At 39.0% G+C, this 15,093-nt stretch overlaps 2 protein-coding genes across 4 annotated transcripts in view; both read left to right on the forward strand.

Annotated features, from left to right (window-relative positions):
* sobpa (sine oculis binding protein homolog a) overlaps nt 1-10,416 on the forward strand; it is a 38,987-nt gene extending 28,571 nt beyond the window's left edge. For all 3 annotated transcript variants that reach the window (XM_082154956.1, XM_082154957.1, XM_082154958.1), the window contains 2 exons: nt 681-2,747; nt 3,958-10,416. In XM_082154956.1, the coding sequence (XP_082011082.1) occupies nt 681-2,735 (2,055 nt within the window). In that variant the 3' untranslated portion in view covers nt 2,736-2,747; nt 3,958-10,416. The remainder of the gene's footprint in view (nt 1-680; nt 2,748-3,957) is intronic.
* Nucleotides 10,417-11,505: 1,089 nt separating this feature from the next.
* Nucleotides 11,506-14,605, forward strand: slc66a3 (solute carrier family 66 member 3). Its single transcript, XM_082154964.1, has 7 exons — nt 11,506-11,762; nt 11,974-12,056; nt 12,134-12,203; nt 12,359-12,416; nt 13,201-13,321; nt 13,411-13,452; nt 13,525-14,605. The coding sequence occupies exons 1-7, from the start codon at nt 11,617-11,619 to the stop codon at nt 13,614-13,616; spliced, it is 612 nt and encodes a 203-aa protein (XP_082011090.1). The 5' UTR covers nt 11,506-11,616; the 3' UTR covers nt 13,617-14,605.
* Nucleotides 14,606-15,093: the final 488 nt, after the last annotated feature.

Raw genomic sequence — 15,093 nt, forward strand, 5'->3', positions numbered from 1 at the left:
CCCTTGAAGGGAAAACCTTTTAGTCGTAGCTGTCAGTTTGACCCTGCAGCTTGCCTTAGGCAGCTGACTCCTGACATCTTGTAATGAGTGTGTTTGTGTATGAGGATGTATGTGTTAAAAATACAGAGACATTGTGCTAGAAAGAGTTAGAGAACGTTAATCAGAGAAAAACTAAAAAGAAATCATTTTTAAAATTACACTCTCCTTTAGCATTTTTTATATTTATTATGTAATTTCATTTTTATATTTATTAATTAATTAAATATTTAATTGCAATAATAATTATTTCATTATGATGATTTATTTTATAATTCATATATATTTTTATTATAAAATATTACTTTTATCATCTGTGAGAGATGATCATCTGAGAGCTTTTTTTATTTTAATCTTTCATGACATAAACCACATTTCTCTTCACACTTAGGTGGTTATAATGCTATCTCTTTTATCCCCTAAACCCTATAATCTTACAAAGATCTGACACTTTACAAAACACACACTTCACATTCTGCGTTCTAAGTGGCTCTCTTAGTCATAAAGAAGGACAACCATACTCTTTTAATGATGCCTTAGTCCATGGAGAGTGTTTAGATTAGAATTTGTATACTTTAAAATAGACATTGTGAATAATTAAGCTCTAGTTTACATTGTTCACTTTGCGGTTGTTCATGTTACAGGTCTGCGATTGGTGCAAACACATCCGCCACACTAAGGAATACCTGGATTTTGGAGCGGGTGAGAGGCGGCTTCAATTCTGCAGTGCAAAGTGTCTGAACCAATATAAGATGGACATATTCTATAAAGAGACTCAGGCCGCACTGCCAGGGGGTCTGTGTAACCCTCCTCTCCCCACGAGTGATACGAAATCAGAGAGTGGAGGAGGTGTACAGCTCCTTACACCTGAGTCCTGGAGTGCACCTCTAAGCGAGCTCCGCAGTCGTAGGGTGCCTTCACCAGGGGGTGCCACCACTGTTGCCGGACCTTCTGGATCCACGTCGGGGTCACCATCTGAAACCGGAACTGTGTGTTCCTCCTCGTCCTCATCATCCTCGTCTTCATCATATACGAAAATCCCCACACCACGGCCACACGAAAGCCCCGCATTACCGCCACACCCTCAACCACATATAGCAGGTTTACATCCAGCTCTGGGTATGCCTCCTGGTAGCCCGCCGATGGTCATGACACCCCGTGGCCCGGTCCCTCTCCCTCTCTTTATGGAGCACCAGATGATGCAGCACATGCGGCCTCCGTTCTTACGTCCCCCAGGCCCCAACAGCCCTCATTCCAATCCCATGATTCCTGGCATTGGGCCGCCACCACCTCCTCGGACTTTGGGTCCTCCATCAAGCCCCATGCACCGCCCACTCCTTTCCCCCCATATGCACCCGTCCTCCAACCCAAACCTTTCTGGGAACCTTACAGGTATGATGCCCCCTCACCATGCCGGCCACATGCCAGGCTTGCCTTTCCCCCCAGTTAACATGATGTCAGCTGGACCCATCCCAGTTCCGCCCATTATGAATTTTGGCATGCCTTCTCTGGCCCCCTTAGTGCCACCACCAACATTATTAGTGCCCTATCCAGTGATTGTGCCATTACCAGTCCCCATACCCATTCCGGTGCCCATACCATTCAGTCCGCAGGCATCAGGTGACCGACCAGGAAATAACGGAACACTTCCGAATGCTGCAAGCGAGCGGAGCTATTCAAAAGCACCGCAGTCATTTTCTCCCGGCTCCTCCAGAGGGGAAGAAAGGGACTTTCACCAAGACCCTCCCACCTCAGATACACTCTCACCGGGGTTTTCCAAACAGATGGACCAGGGTAGGACAAATATGGCTGATCTGTTGGTTAAAACAGAAAACTCTGGTAACAAAAGCTCTGGACACTCCCATAAAGACACACCAGCAGACGGAGTCATTGATCTAACGACCAGTTGGCGTTCCCGACAACAGCTAGTGATCCAGAGGGCTGTATCCTGCGTGCAGGTAAAAGCAGAACCCGGGTTAAGCCCACCACCTGCACTTTTAAGTGAAACTGAGGTGGATGGGTCAGCTAGTTCTAGCATAGGGACGATAGAAGATAACATCAGAGACAGAAATGCTGAAAGCCCATTGGCTAGTGTGGCTCTGCCTTGTGCTGACCCGTCCTTCTGTAGCGGCACGCCACCACTTTCTCAACCAATCACGTGCAGCGCCTCCACTGTTTCTAGCAACACCACCACATCTAAGACTGAGCCTGCCTCTGCTACTCCCTGCAATGTGATCGTTAATGGGAGCTGTAACGTGCCTCCAGCAGAGAGTTCGATCAGAACGCCTTCGCTAGAGCAGCGCCCTCTGGTGGACCCCTGCCGCAGGACTGCTGCTGTGTGCGACGAGCCTGCGGGCGCAGATCTAGAAGGAGAGGACCTGAAAGAGAACAGCTGCTTGGCCACAGAAAGAGACTTGGCAGGTAAGAGAAGCTCAAATGACCAGTCTGCCATTACAGCAGGAACAGGGGAGGACAAACCTCAGAGCCCTGAAGATGACCCATCTGGTGAGGACCATGCTTATGCTCTGCCCCTAATGCCCAAACCTGGCTGTGTCATTCAGCCCGTGCCCAAACCTGCTGACAAAACTGCTGCCATCTTGCCCTGTGGCTTGACAGCCCCATTAACGGGAACTGTTCCAATGGAAATGGAGCCTCCGCTGAAGAGAAGGTGTCTGCGTATCCGCAATCAGAACAAGTGAAATAGAGGACAGGTGAGAATCAGATTTTGACAACTTTCTTAGTAGTCATAAGTTTAATAAAATTTTACATAAAATTTGTAGGCACTACAAATGCTGTCAAATATGTCTGTGCTTTGTTACAAATTAGTTTAAAAGGAATAGTTTACACACACACACACACACACACACACACACACACACACACACACACACACACACACACACACACACACACACACACACACACACACACACAAATATTTAAATTTTTACATCACCCATGTTGCAAAACTGTATAATTTTCTTCTGTAAAACACAAAAGCATGATATGAATATTGTAGTTTATCGATTATTCCATGCAATTAAACAAGGAATTGGAGCTTTTAAATGGATGCAAGCAGGAAGCAAAAGCACCACCAAAGTATCTCAAAAAAGTCCATGGCTGTATCCGAAATCGCAAACTTCCCTATAGTAGGCGAAAAACAGTTTGTCACAAAAGAAGTATGTCCGAATTCACAGGACTCATAAAACAGTTGGCACATATTACCTGGATGATGTACTACTTCCAGCGAAATTCTGAAGTGTGCATATGATGGACACTTTACCATCCCATGAGGCCACTGGAGAGGATTTGTGAATGGCAGTGAAGTGACACAACTGATGATGCAAAGCTGAATTTTCAGCAGCCATTACTCCAGTTTACAGTGTCACAGATGTTGAAAATAGTGCTGCTTAATTAAAAAAAAAACTATATATATTGTATATGAATAGAAGGTCCAAATAGTGTTTACGGTCACTTTTGTTAAATTTAATGCACCTTTGCTGAACACTGTATTCCTTAAAAAAAGATCTTACTGACTTTAAACTTTTCTATTGTATTATGCATATAGTCCTATACAATAACTTTGTGTTATGGACAGAGCAAAACGTTACATTATAATATGTTATAAATCAACATTATTATACAATACATGGGAAATATTCCACTTAAGTGGGTTATTAACCGTAAGTCAGTGTATCAGTCAGATAATGAATTAGGCATTTAGTCTAGAGATCAACTGATTCATTGTTCAATACTCTATCCCTTTAATACTCTGATAACTCTTACATTTATCTCTGAATTGTTCCTTTAGCCCCATGAACAATTCAAACTGATCGAAAAAGACCAACAAGTCTGAATGCAATAATTGATTACCTATCACTACCTCTTCTCTCTTTAATTTTCCCCACCTCTCTTTCATAGATGTTAACATCTCACCAAAGGGAAAAAGAGGACTGCACTACAGCAGAGACCATTAGCTGTCCACAGGCTCCACAATTCAGCCAATCAAGATGTCAGCCTTGTTTTCTCCACCTTTCCAAACCCTCACATACACGTTCTGACTTGATATGCACAAAGATCATCCGGATTGGACAGAAGTCAGCTCCGTCTCCACCCCTTTCGGCTAAACAAAGACTGACACAAAGTGTTAATCTGGGAAGTAGATTGGCTGTGATGTTTGACCTCACTTGCGATGTCTTCAGGCATAGTCTGTTCTCAGTCTGCTTGTTCTTGTCCTCTTCACTCGACCCTCCATCCATGTCTTGTTGTTGAGAAGATTTCCCCCCTACTGGTTGGAGGCGGCATTGCAGTGCAAGTCTATGGTGTACATATACAGATTTCAAAGAGGGCGGAGCTTAAGCCAAACACAATAGGTCTGCCAGGCTGCCAATCAAACATGCTCATGAATATCTGAAATTGGAACATGGCCTGTTAAATCCTGCCACAGATGGATGGACCAGTTTTCTGCTTTGCCTGTGCATTCAAAGAAGTTCGGATAAATCTGTCTGCACGTTTGTGGTCTGATGCTAGCGATTCAATAGCTTCAGTTAGAAAGACTAATACAGATGCAGAGCCGCTTTAAAAGATGGACAGAAAACTCTCTGAAAAGTCTCTCCACTCAAATCTTTCTCTCGCTCTCCCCCTCACTTCCTCTGACTATGCGTATCAGTATCTGCAACACCAGCAAAACACTCTGTAGTCTTTCTTAACCTCTTTCCTTTCTGTCCTTTCTGAGGGAGAGGTGTTTCGGAACTGGACACCAAAAAAAAATGACAGGAAGAGAGAAACGTACACAACCTGGAGGGAGTACAAAAATCACAGCGGGAGCACAAAAACAGAAGGATGGAGCGAACTTTCATTTCATCGCTGGGAAGATGCTGGAAAGTCATCCACCGTTGGAGGAGAAAACTAGAAGATAAGTAGTCTGTACTACTGGAGAACCGTGTTTGTGGATTGTTTGCTGGTTTATTGTGAACCAATGAAAATTCATTTACTCATCGATTTGACTTGAGGATTACAGGGTACAGACCTCACCAAGCATTTTGGCGAACTGTTAAAATGGCTGCTAGCTTTGTGGCCATTGGCTTGGAGACTGTCCCACCCAGTCTGTTCCATCACACAAATGCTCATTGCCATGCCGCATGGCTCAACCAAGAGTCTGTCTAACACTGCTGGTGGGTTGTGTACACACTGCCCTGATGTATCAGATGGCTGGATTGAAATCAGTGTCCACAGGGGCATTTGGGTTGGATTTCTCATTATTTATCATTGTCCATCATATTGCGGTGCTCTTATTTAAGAAAAATCCCTCTTGGGTTTCCTATCAGAATACAATCAAAACCAGTGGAGAGGTCAGTAAGTGTTTCGGGCAGCAGTGAGCTGGTGTCAAGGGTGCATTCCTGAGGTTCATTTGTGTTTTTTTATGCTTTATTTCTTTTGCCAAATCCCAATCAGTGCTAAATTATGTTCATCACTTCCTTTCCAGCTACGGTTACAGGAACAGTTCAGTTAGTTCCAAGGTGCCCTTAGTGTAGAGTTCACTTACACCAGATGCCAAGAACATTTTGCTTAAATGTGGACTGAGTTGGCTAGGTGGACATAGAGCCAAAATGATTTTAGTTACATAGAGTACTGTAAGATCCGAATGCAGGGTTAGCACCTAAATGCACAGGCTATTTGTTTTGACTAAAGTGGAGGAGTGAACCTTAAAGCCGCATGTGTTTGTGTGTGTGTATGTGTGTGTGTGTGTGTGTGTGGGAGAAGGTGTATCAAATTTCTGGCCAAAACAGAGTTCAGTTTGACAAAACATTCAAGTTTGCCAATTTATTTTGGGAGAAGGTTTAAAATTCAAGTCAAAAATATGTCATGCAAGGTGATAGAAATCACAATGAGGATAAAAACAAATGACACAGATCAAACACACACTCTCTGGCGATTTGACAATACGGTAACACTTTACAATAAGGTTCATTAGTTATTATTAATGTAACACGAACTAACAATGAGCAATACATTTGTTACAGTTTTTATTCATCTTTGTTAATATTAGTCAATAAAAATACAGCTGTTCATTGTTTGTTCATGTTAGTTCACAGTGCATTAACTAATGTTAACAAATACCTTTGATTTAAATAGCATATAAGTAAATGTTGGAATGCTGAAGAAGTTTTGTTCATTCTTAGTTCATGTTAATTAAGGTAGTTAATTAATGTTAACTAATGAAGCTTATTGCAAAGTGTTATCGACAATACTTATCGACAAAAAATTCAATTATACATGAAAAGAGGAATAAGACCTAAACATTTCCCTTTCTATTTAAACAATTTTCTGAGAGCAGAATTTAAGATAAGACAAGTTAAGTTTTATTTTAAAAAACCTTTTATTTACGTTTTCAGTTTTTTCCCTTGTCTTTTGTCTTAGTTTTTTCAGTTTTTTCCTTGTCTTTTGTCTTTGTTTTGTTAACTTTTTTATGTTCTTTTTTATTTTAACTGGCCAACACTGACCCAAATCTCCCCTCTCTTGCCTTCAACCTTTACCACTTCTCTCTCCCTCTTTTCCCCTCTCTCTTTTTTTTTTGTTTTTGTTGCTCTCTGCTCTTGGACGATGTACAAAGAGGAGTGCAATCCTACCCTATCCCTCTGTACTTTTTGCAGCAGGATTCAGTTTCACAGTGGTATATTTTTTTAAGAGTGGGTTCAGAGGTCTAATTGTGACTGGTTAGAGTAAGGACTTGATTTCTCTCTGGGGTTTGTATGTGGCGGAGTCTCATTCCAGTGTCAGATTTAAACACACACACATTCCTGTGTCAGATTTATTTTGTCAGTCCTGATACGGCTGGCTGACCCTACTTCTGGATTGAGGTGTTACAGAGAACAGATTGATAAAAAGGGCGAAATGTCAGCAAAGCACAAATACACACACCCAAAGTGCACGGTCAATCTCTGTGTTTGTTGTGTTTATGTAAGCGCAAGGGAGAAACAGTGAATCTCAGTGTTGATCTGTGTGTGCGGTGAAACCAAACGTACATTACATGTCTGGATTGGTCGTGAGGAGCCAGCAACAGCATCATATGTCGCTCTCATTATTGACTCAAATTTCCTCGCTTTTTCCCCCCTCTCTCTCCTTCTCCTCTTTCATTCTGAGCCCTTTTACTTCTCCCTTCTTATTTGATTTCTTTTACTTCTCTAAGTAATTATTTATTAAGTTAGTATTTCAAATATTCCATAGTGTACTATACCTATGGAAGCCTGTTTTAATCTTAGAGTAAAAAAAAAAAAAAATTTATTGTGAGAGTTTAAAAAAAGAACATAAATCACATTGTGAGAAATGAAGTCACACTGTGGGATATAAAGTCACAATTATGAGAATTAATCGCAATTGCTAGATTGAGGGGGCGTTTACACGACACCGGTTTTACGGCGTTTTGGGAGCCTGAAAACACAAACTTTTGAAAACTGGTTTGTAAGTGCGAGTTTTTGAAAACGATACCGTTATCGTGTCCGTGTAAACTACAAAAAACGCGAATTTGTGAAAACGGTGACGTCATGCACAATGCGTATTATGTGTTCAAACTATAGTTTTTCTTTAAAAAGTGACATCGCCAACTACTGGCCTGGCAGCATAATACAGTTGTTAGTAGTTTTCGCGGTCCCATGTGAATGGGGATCATTTTGACAATCCTATCATCTGTACGCAAAAAAACGCAAAGGAAAAACGTTTCCGTTTTTAGTACATCGGTGTCGTGTAAACGTACCCATAATCACATTGTGAGATACAAAGTCACATTGCAAGACTGAGGTGCATTTATAAAATATAATGTCTCAATTGCAAGACATAAAGTCTCAGTTGTAAGATACACAGTAGCAATTTAGCAAATTCAAAGTTGCGATGGCAATATAGTCACATTATTAGATTTAAAATTAGAAAGTCGTAAATACCTTTTTTTTTTTTTTTTACTCTAAAATATCCAGATGTCCTGAAAAAAAATAAGGCTGATTGAATTATTCACTCTGAACTATACAATATTATTCCCATTTTCAAACTTACTTCTATAATGATTTGCTCTTAAAAGAAGCTCAGATGTTGATTGATAGGGTGTATGAAGGACAATTTAAGGTCACATCTTAAAGAAATCACTCTTCGTATAGCTGTACACACCACCCAAATACCCATTACTGCTTATCTCACAGACATGAAATATTATTTTTTTTCATTTCCCTGTGTTTGTGTGTGTGTGTGTGTGTGTGCGCTGCGCATGTGTGCGTGTGTGACCTTGCTGTTGAAACCAGAGCAGCACAGACTGGGCTGGGACAGATATAGCCCTGAAACCCAACACTGTTGTAGTGTCTGCGGTCCCACGCAGACAAGACAATGACACCAGCAAAACGCGCGTGTGTGTCTGTGTGTGGGACATAGCAGATGAAGCTGTCCTTGACAACAGCAGGGAGACACTGTGAGTGTATGTGTATATTGCATGGAAGAGATAGTCACTGCACTTATGGTAAATACTGTAAAACTGTGTCAACTATTATAAATGGCCACAAAACAGTTGTGAAAAAAATGTATTCAACCATTTTTATTTGCTGTCCTGCGCTTTCTAAATGACATGTGATCCTGAGTTTTCAGAGTGAGAAATATTCAGTGTGTCCAGGGTTGCCAGATCATTAAAAAAAAATCTCAACCTGGTCTGATAAATCAAGCCCAAAATGTATTTCACAAAAATACATACCGTTCAAAAGTTTGGGATCGATTTAAAATTTAATTTATTCCTGTGATGGCAAAGCTGAATTTTCAGCATCATTATGCCAGTCTTCAGTGTCACATGATCCTTCATAAATCATTCTAATATGCTGATTTGGTGCTGTAAGTCTAAAAATAAGCAGTTTTTATACTGAAAAAGGACAAAACATGGGAGGAAAACTTGGAGTGCACTGCAAACAGTTGTTGGGGATATTTAACAACTGCTACTACTGGTCAGGTCACACTTTCATGTAAATAAATACAAGAATCTGGAAATAAACCCAAAACAATTGCCATATTTGTAAGTGATTTAAATAAAAACCCCGACATGGCAACATTGGTCCACCAGAGGGAAGTGAAGTGTGCTCTGTCAACAAGAGCAAAGCAGGACAGATGAGAGACTCAATGAGTTAAAATGAACTGAAATAACAAACCATAGAGCTTGAGTGCAATACTGTAATCCAAGAGCGTTTCAAAGGATTTTCATGAGAGGCGCCTGTTTTAGAGGCCAAAGTGTCTTTCAGTCCCGAGGCTGGGTACACAAAGAGCATTTGGCTTTTTCATTCACCAAAATTAGTGAGTTCGAAATGTTTGGAGGGCTTCTGTTAATCAGACGGGGGGAACATGAGCCCTGCTGTGGTGAAAGATCAGCCGCATGCACAGTAACAAGATGGAGACGTGGAAACTCATACACCCCAACTCAAATACCAGCAAAACCAATCAATCAGTGCATCCCTCATCGAGCAGTGTTAAACAACTCAAACTAAACAACAATCACAGCAATGTCAGATCTAACTGGGAAACCCGAGAGGCAGCTTAGATGTGAGTTTTCATCTTATACAGTACGTGACAAAGGGGTCAGTAATATCACAACCTGTTTTCCCATCATTCCTGTCGGCGGTATTAAGAGGATGGCTTTGACAACAGCCAGAATTATGCAACAACAAAATCTTATTTCTGCACTCTGTGTGAGAGGCACTATGTCTGTGTAAAATAACAAGAGCAAACTGCAGTTTCTAAGGAGTTTAAACTTTTTTGAGGCGAACATTTGAGCTGCCTTAATTATTCTTTGTGCTCTGTAATTAACAAAGCCTGCTTGTTTTAAAAAAACACTTTGTAAACACACACACACACACACACACACACACATGAATAATAAAATCAACTTTGTTATCTGGCTAGTATGGATGTATAGATGCTTTGTCTGTCCTGTATGAATCTGAGATTTTGTTAAATTTGCCCTCCCTCACTCGTCCCACCCTTATCACCCCGAAACCTTGTACATTTACCCTTGTTGTTGTTTCTCAATCTTTTTTGTGTACTTGCAGAACATTTTATAGTATTATTTATTACTGGCAAGCCTTTGCATTTGCAAATAATAAAAAGCGAGAGAGATGGTTCTTTGAACAGGGTAGCAAGAGGCAGCAAAGCTGCTCAATGAAAAGTATGTCTGTTTGATTTTAATTTTTTTTTTTAAATTAAGGAAATGCAAGAGAAAAGAAAAAAAGATAAACTTGTCTTTTGATTATGAAGTTGTTATAAAACTTGTTGCTTTAAAATGTATCATTTTTGTGTTGTAACAGTATTTGTTTAACCCAGTGAATTGCTTATTAAAAACAAATAAATAGAGGCACACTTCAATTCTCGTTTCTCCAAGAATGCTCTTCATTTTTATTCTGATTGCTTATTTCATTCATTTTTGTCATTCTCAAACAATGTTGACTTTGTAGCTTGAACAATTGCTTGATTTATTCATGGCAACAATAGCATCACAAAACACAGCTGAGCTGACTAAAATCAATACAATATTAATTCAATAACACGAACATGAACAGAAACAGAACTCATTTTAAAAACAAACACAACAAGCTGCAACACAACGTAACACCAAAGACAAGTGTAACAAAAATGACAGAAATTATTTAAAAAATATATAAAAAATTATGCTAAATAAGGTAAATTAATAACTTTCTCAATGTTCACATTTGAATCTAAGAATTATTCCCCTTTTCAGAATGAATATATATGCAGTAACAGTCAAAAGTTTGGAAACATTACTATTTTTAATGTTTTTGAAAGAAGACTCTTATGCTCATCAAGCCTGCATTTATTTGATTAAAAAGACAGAAAGAAATTGTGAAATATTATTACATTTTAAAATAACGGTTTTCTATTTTAATATACTTTCAAATATAATTTATTTCTGTGATGCAAAGCTAAATTTACAGTATCATTACTCCAGTCTTCAGTGCATGATCCTTCAGAAATCATTAAAATGCTGATTTATTATCAACGTTGGAAAGAGTTGTAATTAATTTAAATAAATTCTATTTTAAAGTATATTAAGATAGAATATGTAAGATATATATATATATAAATAATAATAATAATTATTATTGTTGTTGTTATTATTGCACACTCGTTAGACCTTACACTACTTAACCAGGGGAAAAAAAGTGAGTAGATCAATTTGAATATCTGCAAAACATAACAGTCAAAAAAATTATATTGTTTATTATCATGTTTGGTTGTGTAATTGTACCTTTTAAATGGGAATTCCTGATCATTTAAAATCTTTTTTTAATGAAGGAATATTTGTCACCATACTTGTTGCGAATGGCCCAGCTATTCAGTTGAATTGAAGGTAAGTGCAATCAATCAATCACCACATCACCATCACTCTCAAGAACAAGCTGAAGCGGTGAGCTACGGGCGCTGTGGAGGGTCAAATCTCGCGCGTTGATGTGTGCGGAAGTGCCGTTGATTCGATGCTAACAGCTGGACAACGCTTCGTGCCAGAATCCAAGAAGCGGATAATTAAAGGACCAGAAGTTTACAGAGATGGACGGCAACTTGACGCTGAATTTGGCCAACTTCAGCACTCTGTTCGTGTGTATGGTGCTGAAGTTCCCGCAGATAGTCGTGCTGATGCGGGCCAGAACGAGCGCTGGAGTCAGTTTGAACAGTCTTCTGCTGGAGCTGGTCGGGTAAGAACTTCACTGACAGTGACAGACAGTAGATTGAAATCAATCTTTTAATGACTGATGCATGGAAGGCTAGACGCAGACATCCAGAATGAGCTGCATCAAAGTGCCATTGATGTACGTGGTCGTGGCATATTAAAATTTTTCACTGAATGCAAATCCAAATGTATTTTTGTCATATGTACAATATTAGTGTGTGTATGTGTGTGTTTAGGTTTCTAGTGTTCATGTCCTATCAGATGTACTATGACTACCCACCCCTCACATACCTGGAGTATCCCATCCTCATTGCACAAGGTGAGACAACATTCTGATGCTTATTCACAAGTGAGACTGGATTCTGAGTGCTTATGTTCAAGCTTGTGTGTCCACAGATGTCATTGTGCTCCTGTTGATCCTGCACTACAACAGAAACCTGAAGCACAGCCTCATATATGCAGCACTGTATCCTTCAAGCCCACATTGTCAGCTTATGCTATTTTTCTGGACACAGGGTGAAAAACATAATAATAATGTCCTAATAACATTCAAAACCTGCCTGATTTAAAATATGTAATGTAGCCTATATAGTTTTTCATCTCCTTAACTGCAAGAATCAGGTTTGTGGGTGGGTGGCAGCTTCTTACAGTACAGAAGTGGGTGATTGATCTGGCCATGGTGAGAACATGCAATTACTGTTTTATATGAATTTGCATTAGTGTCAAATTTACACTTGATCTTAATTTGAACATAATAGGTTGAGATTAAAGGAAAAGCGTCTTTTTGCATCATTATAGTATTAAACAGAATTGAATAAATTACTCGTAACAAATTGAATGTTGTCCAGTCCAGTCATGCAATAAATATAGAGAGAGAGAGAGAGTGAGAGATTGATTACTTTTAGTGGCACAGAAATTCTACACTTCTCAGTGTAATATTGTATGATAGTTTTATACACATTTGGGGTCGGTAAGATTTCTTAATGTCACAGAGACTTCATTTATTTGATGAAAAAACAGTAATATTGTGAAATATTATTAAAATTAAAATAACTGTTAAAATAATTTTCTATTTGAACATATTTTAAAACATAATATTCCTGTGATGATGACAAAGCTGAATTTTCAGCAGTCTTCAGTCTCACATGATCCTTCAGAAATCATTTTGATATGCCGATTTGCTGCCCAAGAAACATTTATTATTATTAATGTCGAAAACAGTTGCGCTGTTTAATGTTTTTTGGGAAACCGTTCTACATTTCAGAATTTGATGAAAAAAAAATTCAAAAGAACCGCACTTATTTGAAATAGAAACATTCTAAATGTCTTTACTGTCACTTTTGATCAATTTAATGCAATTTCTTTCAAATCTTACTGTCCCCAAACTTTTGAACGGCATTATTTATTTAAAAACAACAACACAACATATACAAGCTTTCTCTGTTTTTGCCGTTCTCTCTCAGAGTCTGTGCACATTCATCAGCGCCAGCAGTAAACTGGCACAGCTTCAGTGTCTGTGGCGCTCGAAGGACTCTGGGCAGGTCAGCACTCTCACCTGGGGTCTGGCCACATACACATGCATGGGTAAGTGTCACACACACACACACACACACAGACATGAAGCACTTCTCCACTTCTCCATGTTGATATTGAGTGTTTGCTCTCTTTGTCAGCGCGGATCTTCACCACCGTCATCACCACAGCAGACACACAAGGTCAGTAAGAACTCAAAGTGTTGATTGTTTGGTTAAGATGTCATCTTTACCTTTCCTCTCTTTCTCCTCCAGTCCTCATTCGGTTTGTCGTCATGACCGTTCTGAACATGTGGGTCACGGTTACAGTCATCTACTACAAACCCCATGCTATAAAACAGGATTAAGACTTCGCACTTTTTTGTTGCATACAATGTATTCTTTATTTGTGGGGTCGGAGGTTTTTTTAAAGAGATGAACTGGATTCAGGTCAGTTGCTATTGGATGCAGCACTTTCTATATGGCAATGCAAAGGATGTTGAGATTTACTGACTGGGTAAGTATGTACTACAACCAAAAAAACTTTTTATCATAATGCTTTCCATATGATTTGATTAGTCCTTGCAAGGCACCATTCATACTTTCTTGTAGAGAATTTGAATCTAAGGTGAGCTAATCTATTTTTGTAAATTTAATACTAAATTATTACATTTTGAAATCTCAAATTTTAAATGCAACAGTGATGACAATATTTGCATATTGAATTGCAATATCTTTTTTCATATCTATTTGAATAATGAACTGCTTCTGTTCAGCTTAAACTTTTCTACACTTCTGTTTTTCTGCCTTGCAAGCACTGGTATTTTCTTCAGGACATGCAAATCTAGTTTGTTTTGAGATGTGGCCGGGGCAGAGTCATCTTCTTTTCAGTATAATTGCTTTGAATTTCGGATGTGAATGTTGTGGAAACCAAATTGATGAATTACATGTCATGTCAGAATTCTGACCAAATAGTGTTATGAAACAGTGCATGCGTTCCTAATATCCTCCCCTGAGTCTTCCATTGTTAATACTCGCTTCTATTTCCAGTAAGGTTTCTTCCCTGAACTGTTGTTTCAAGTTCCTGCATTTGTACATGTTCAGATATACTGTTATAGTTTTTAAGTTAGTAGTTTAGTAATTGTCTTTTTTGTTTTCTCAGAAAGGCAAATAGTTTTGGACCAGTTATCCGCTAAAGAACTGTTAAAATTGATTAATGATATCAGGTTGCTGATCAGACTGTTTGTTTACTGTAGTTCACACAGGGATGATGTTTACATATGCTGAAATATGCAATGTTTTGTATTGAGCTGTATCATAATGCTGATATAATGAAGGTGGAGTTTTCTGAATTGGACACCTTTACATATTACTGATGTTGTGATAAGCCTATTCACTTTAAAATATTATTGAAGGAAAAAGAAAAAAACTCACAAAGGACTCAAGTCACTCAGATCAAACAATGTTCAAGTACAAGATTATTACTTAAAGCTGCAGTCTGTAACTTTTGGTGCTCTAGCGGTTAATAAACAGAGCTGCATGCGTCCTGCTGAAGAACATTGTAGCCGGAGCTCCTTCTCTCTGTTTAGGTCTATGACAAGTCACGCAGGTACTGGGCTACTCCGCAGTGGGACGACCCGTACCAGTCTAAAATAGTCCCAATATAAACGCTTATTATAGGTTTACCGTAGTGATTCAGGATAAGTCAAAAACATGCTTTGTAAAATGTATTAATGGTGTACTCTTTGTATCATTTTTGTACATTTTGAACACAAAGTTATGGACTGCAGCTTTAAATGTTCATACATTTTTAAATGATTTTAAGGTCTAAAGCACAACTGTCTC

Source organism: Leuciscus leuciscus (genome assembly GCF_965113295.1).
Source record: "Leuciscus leuciscus genome assembly, chromosome: 22".
In the NCBI taxonomy this organism is placed as follows: domain Eukaryota; kingdom Metazoa; phylum Chordata; class Actinopteri; order Cypriniformes; family Leuciscidae; genus Leuciscus; species Leuciscus leuciscus.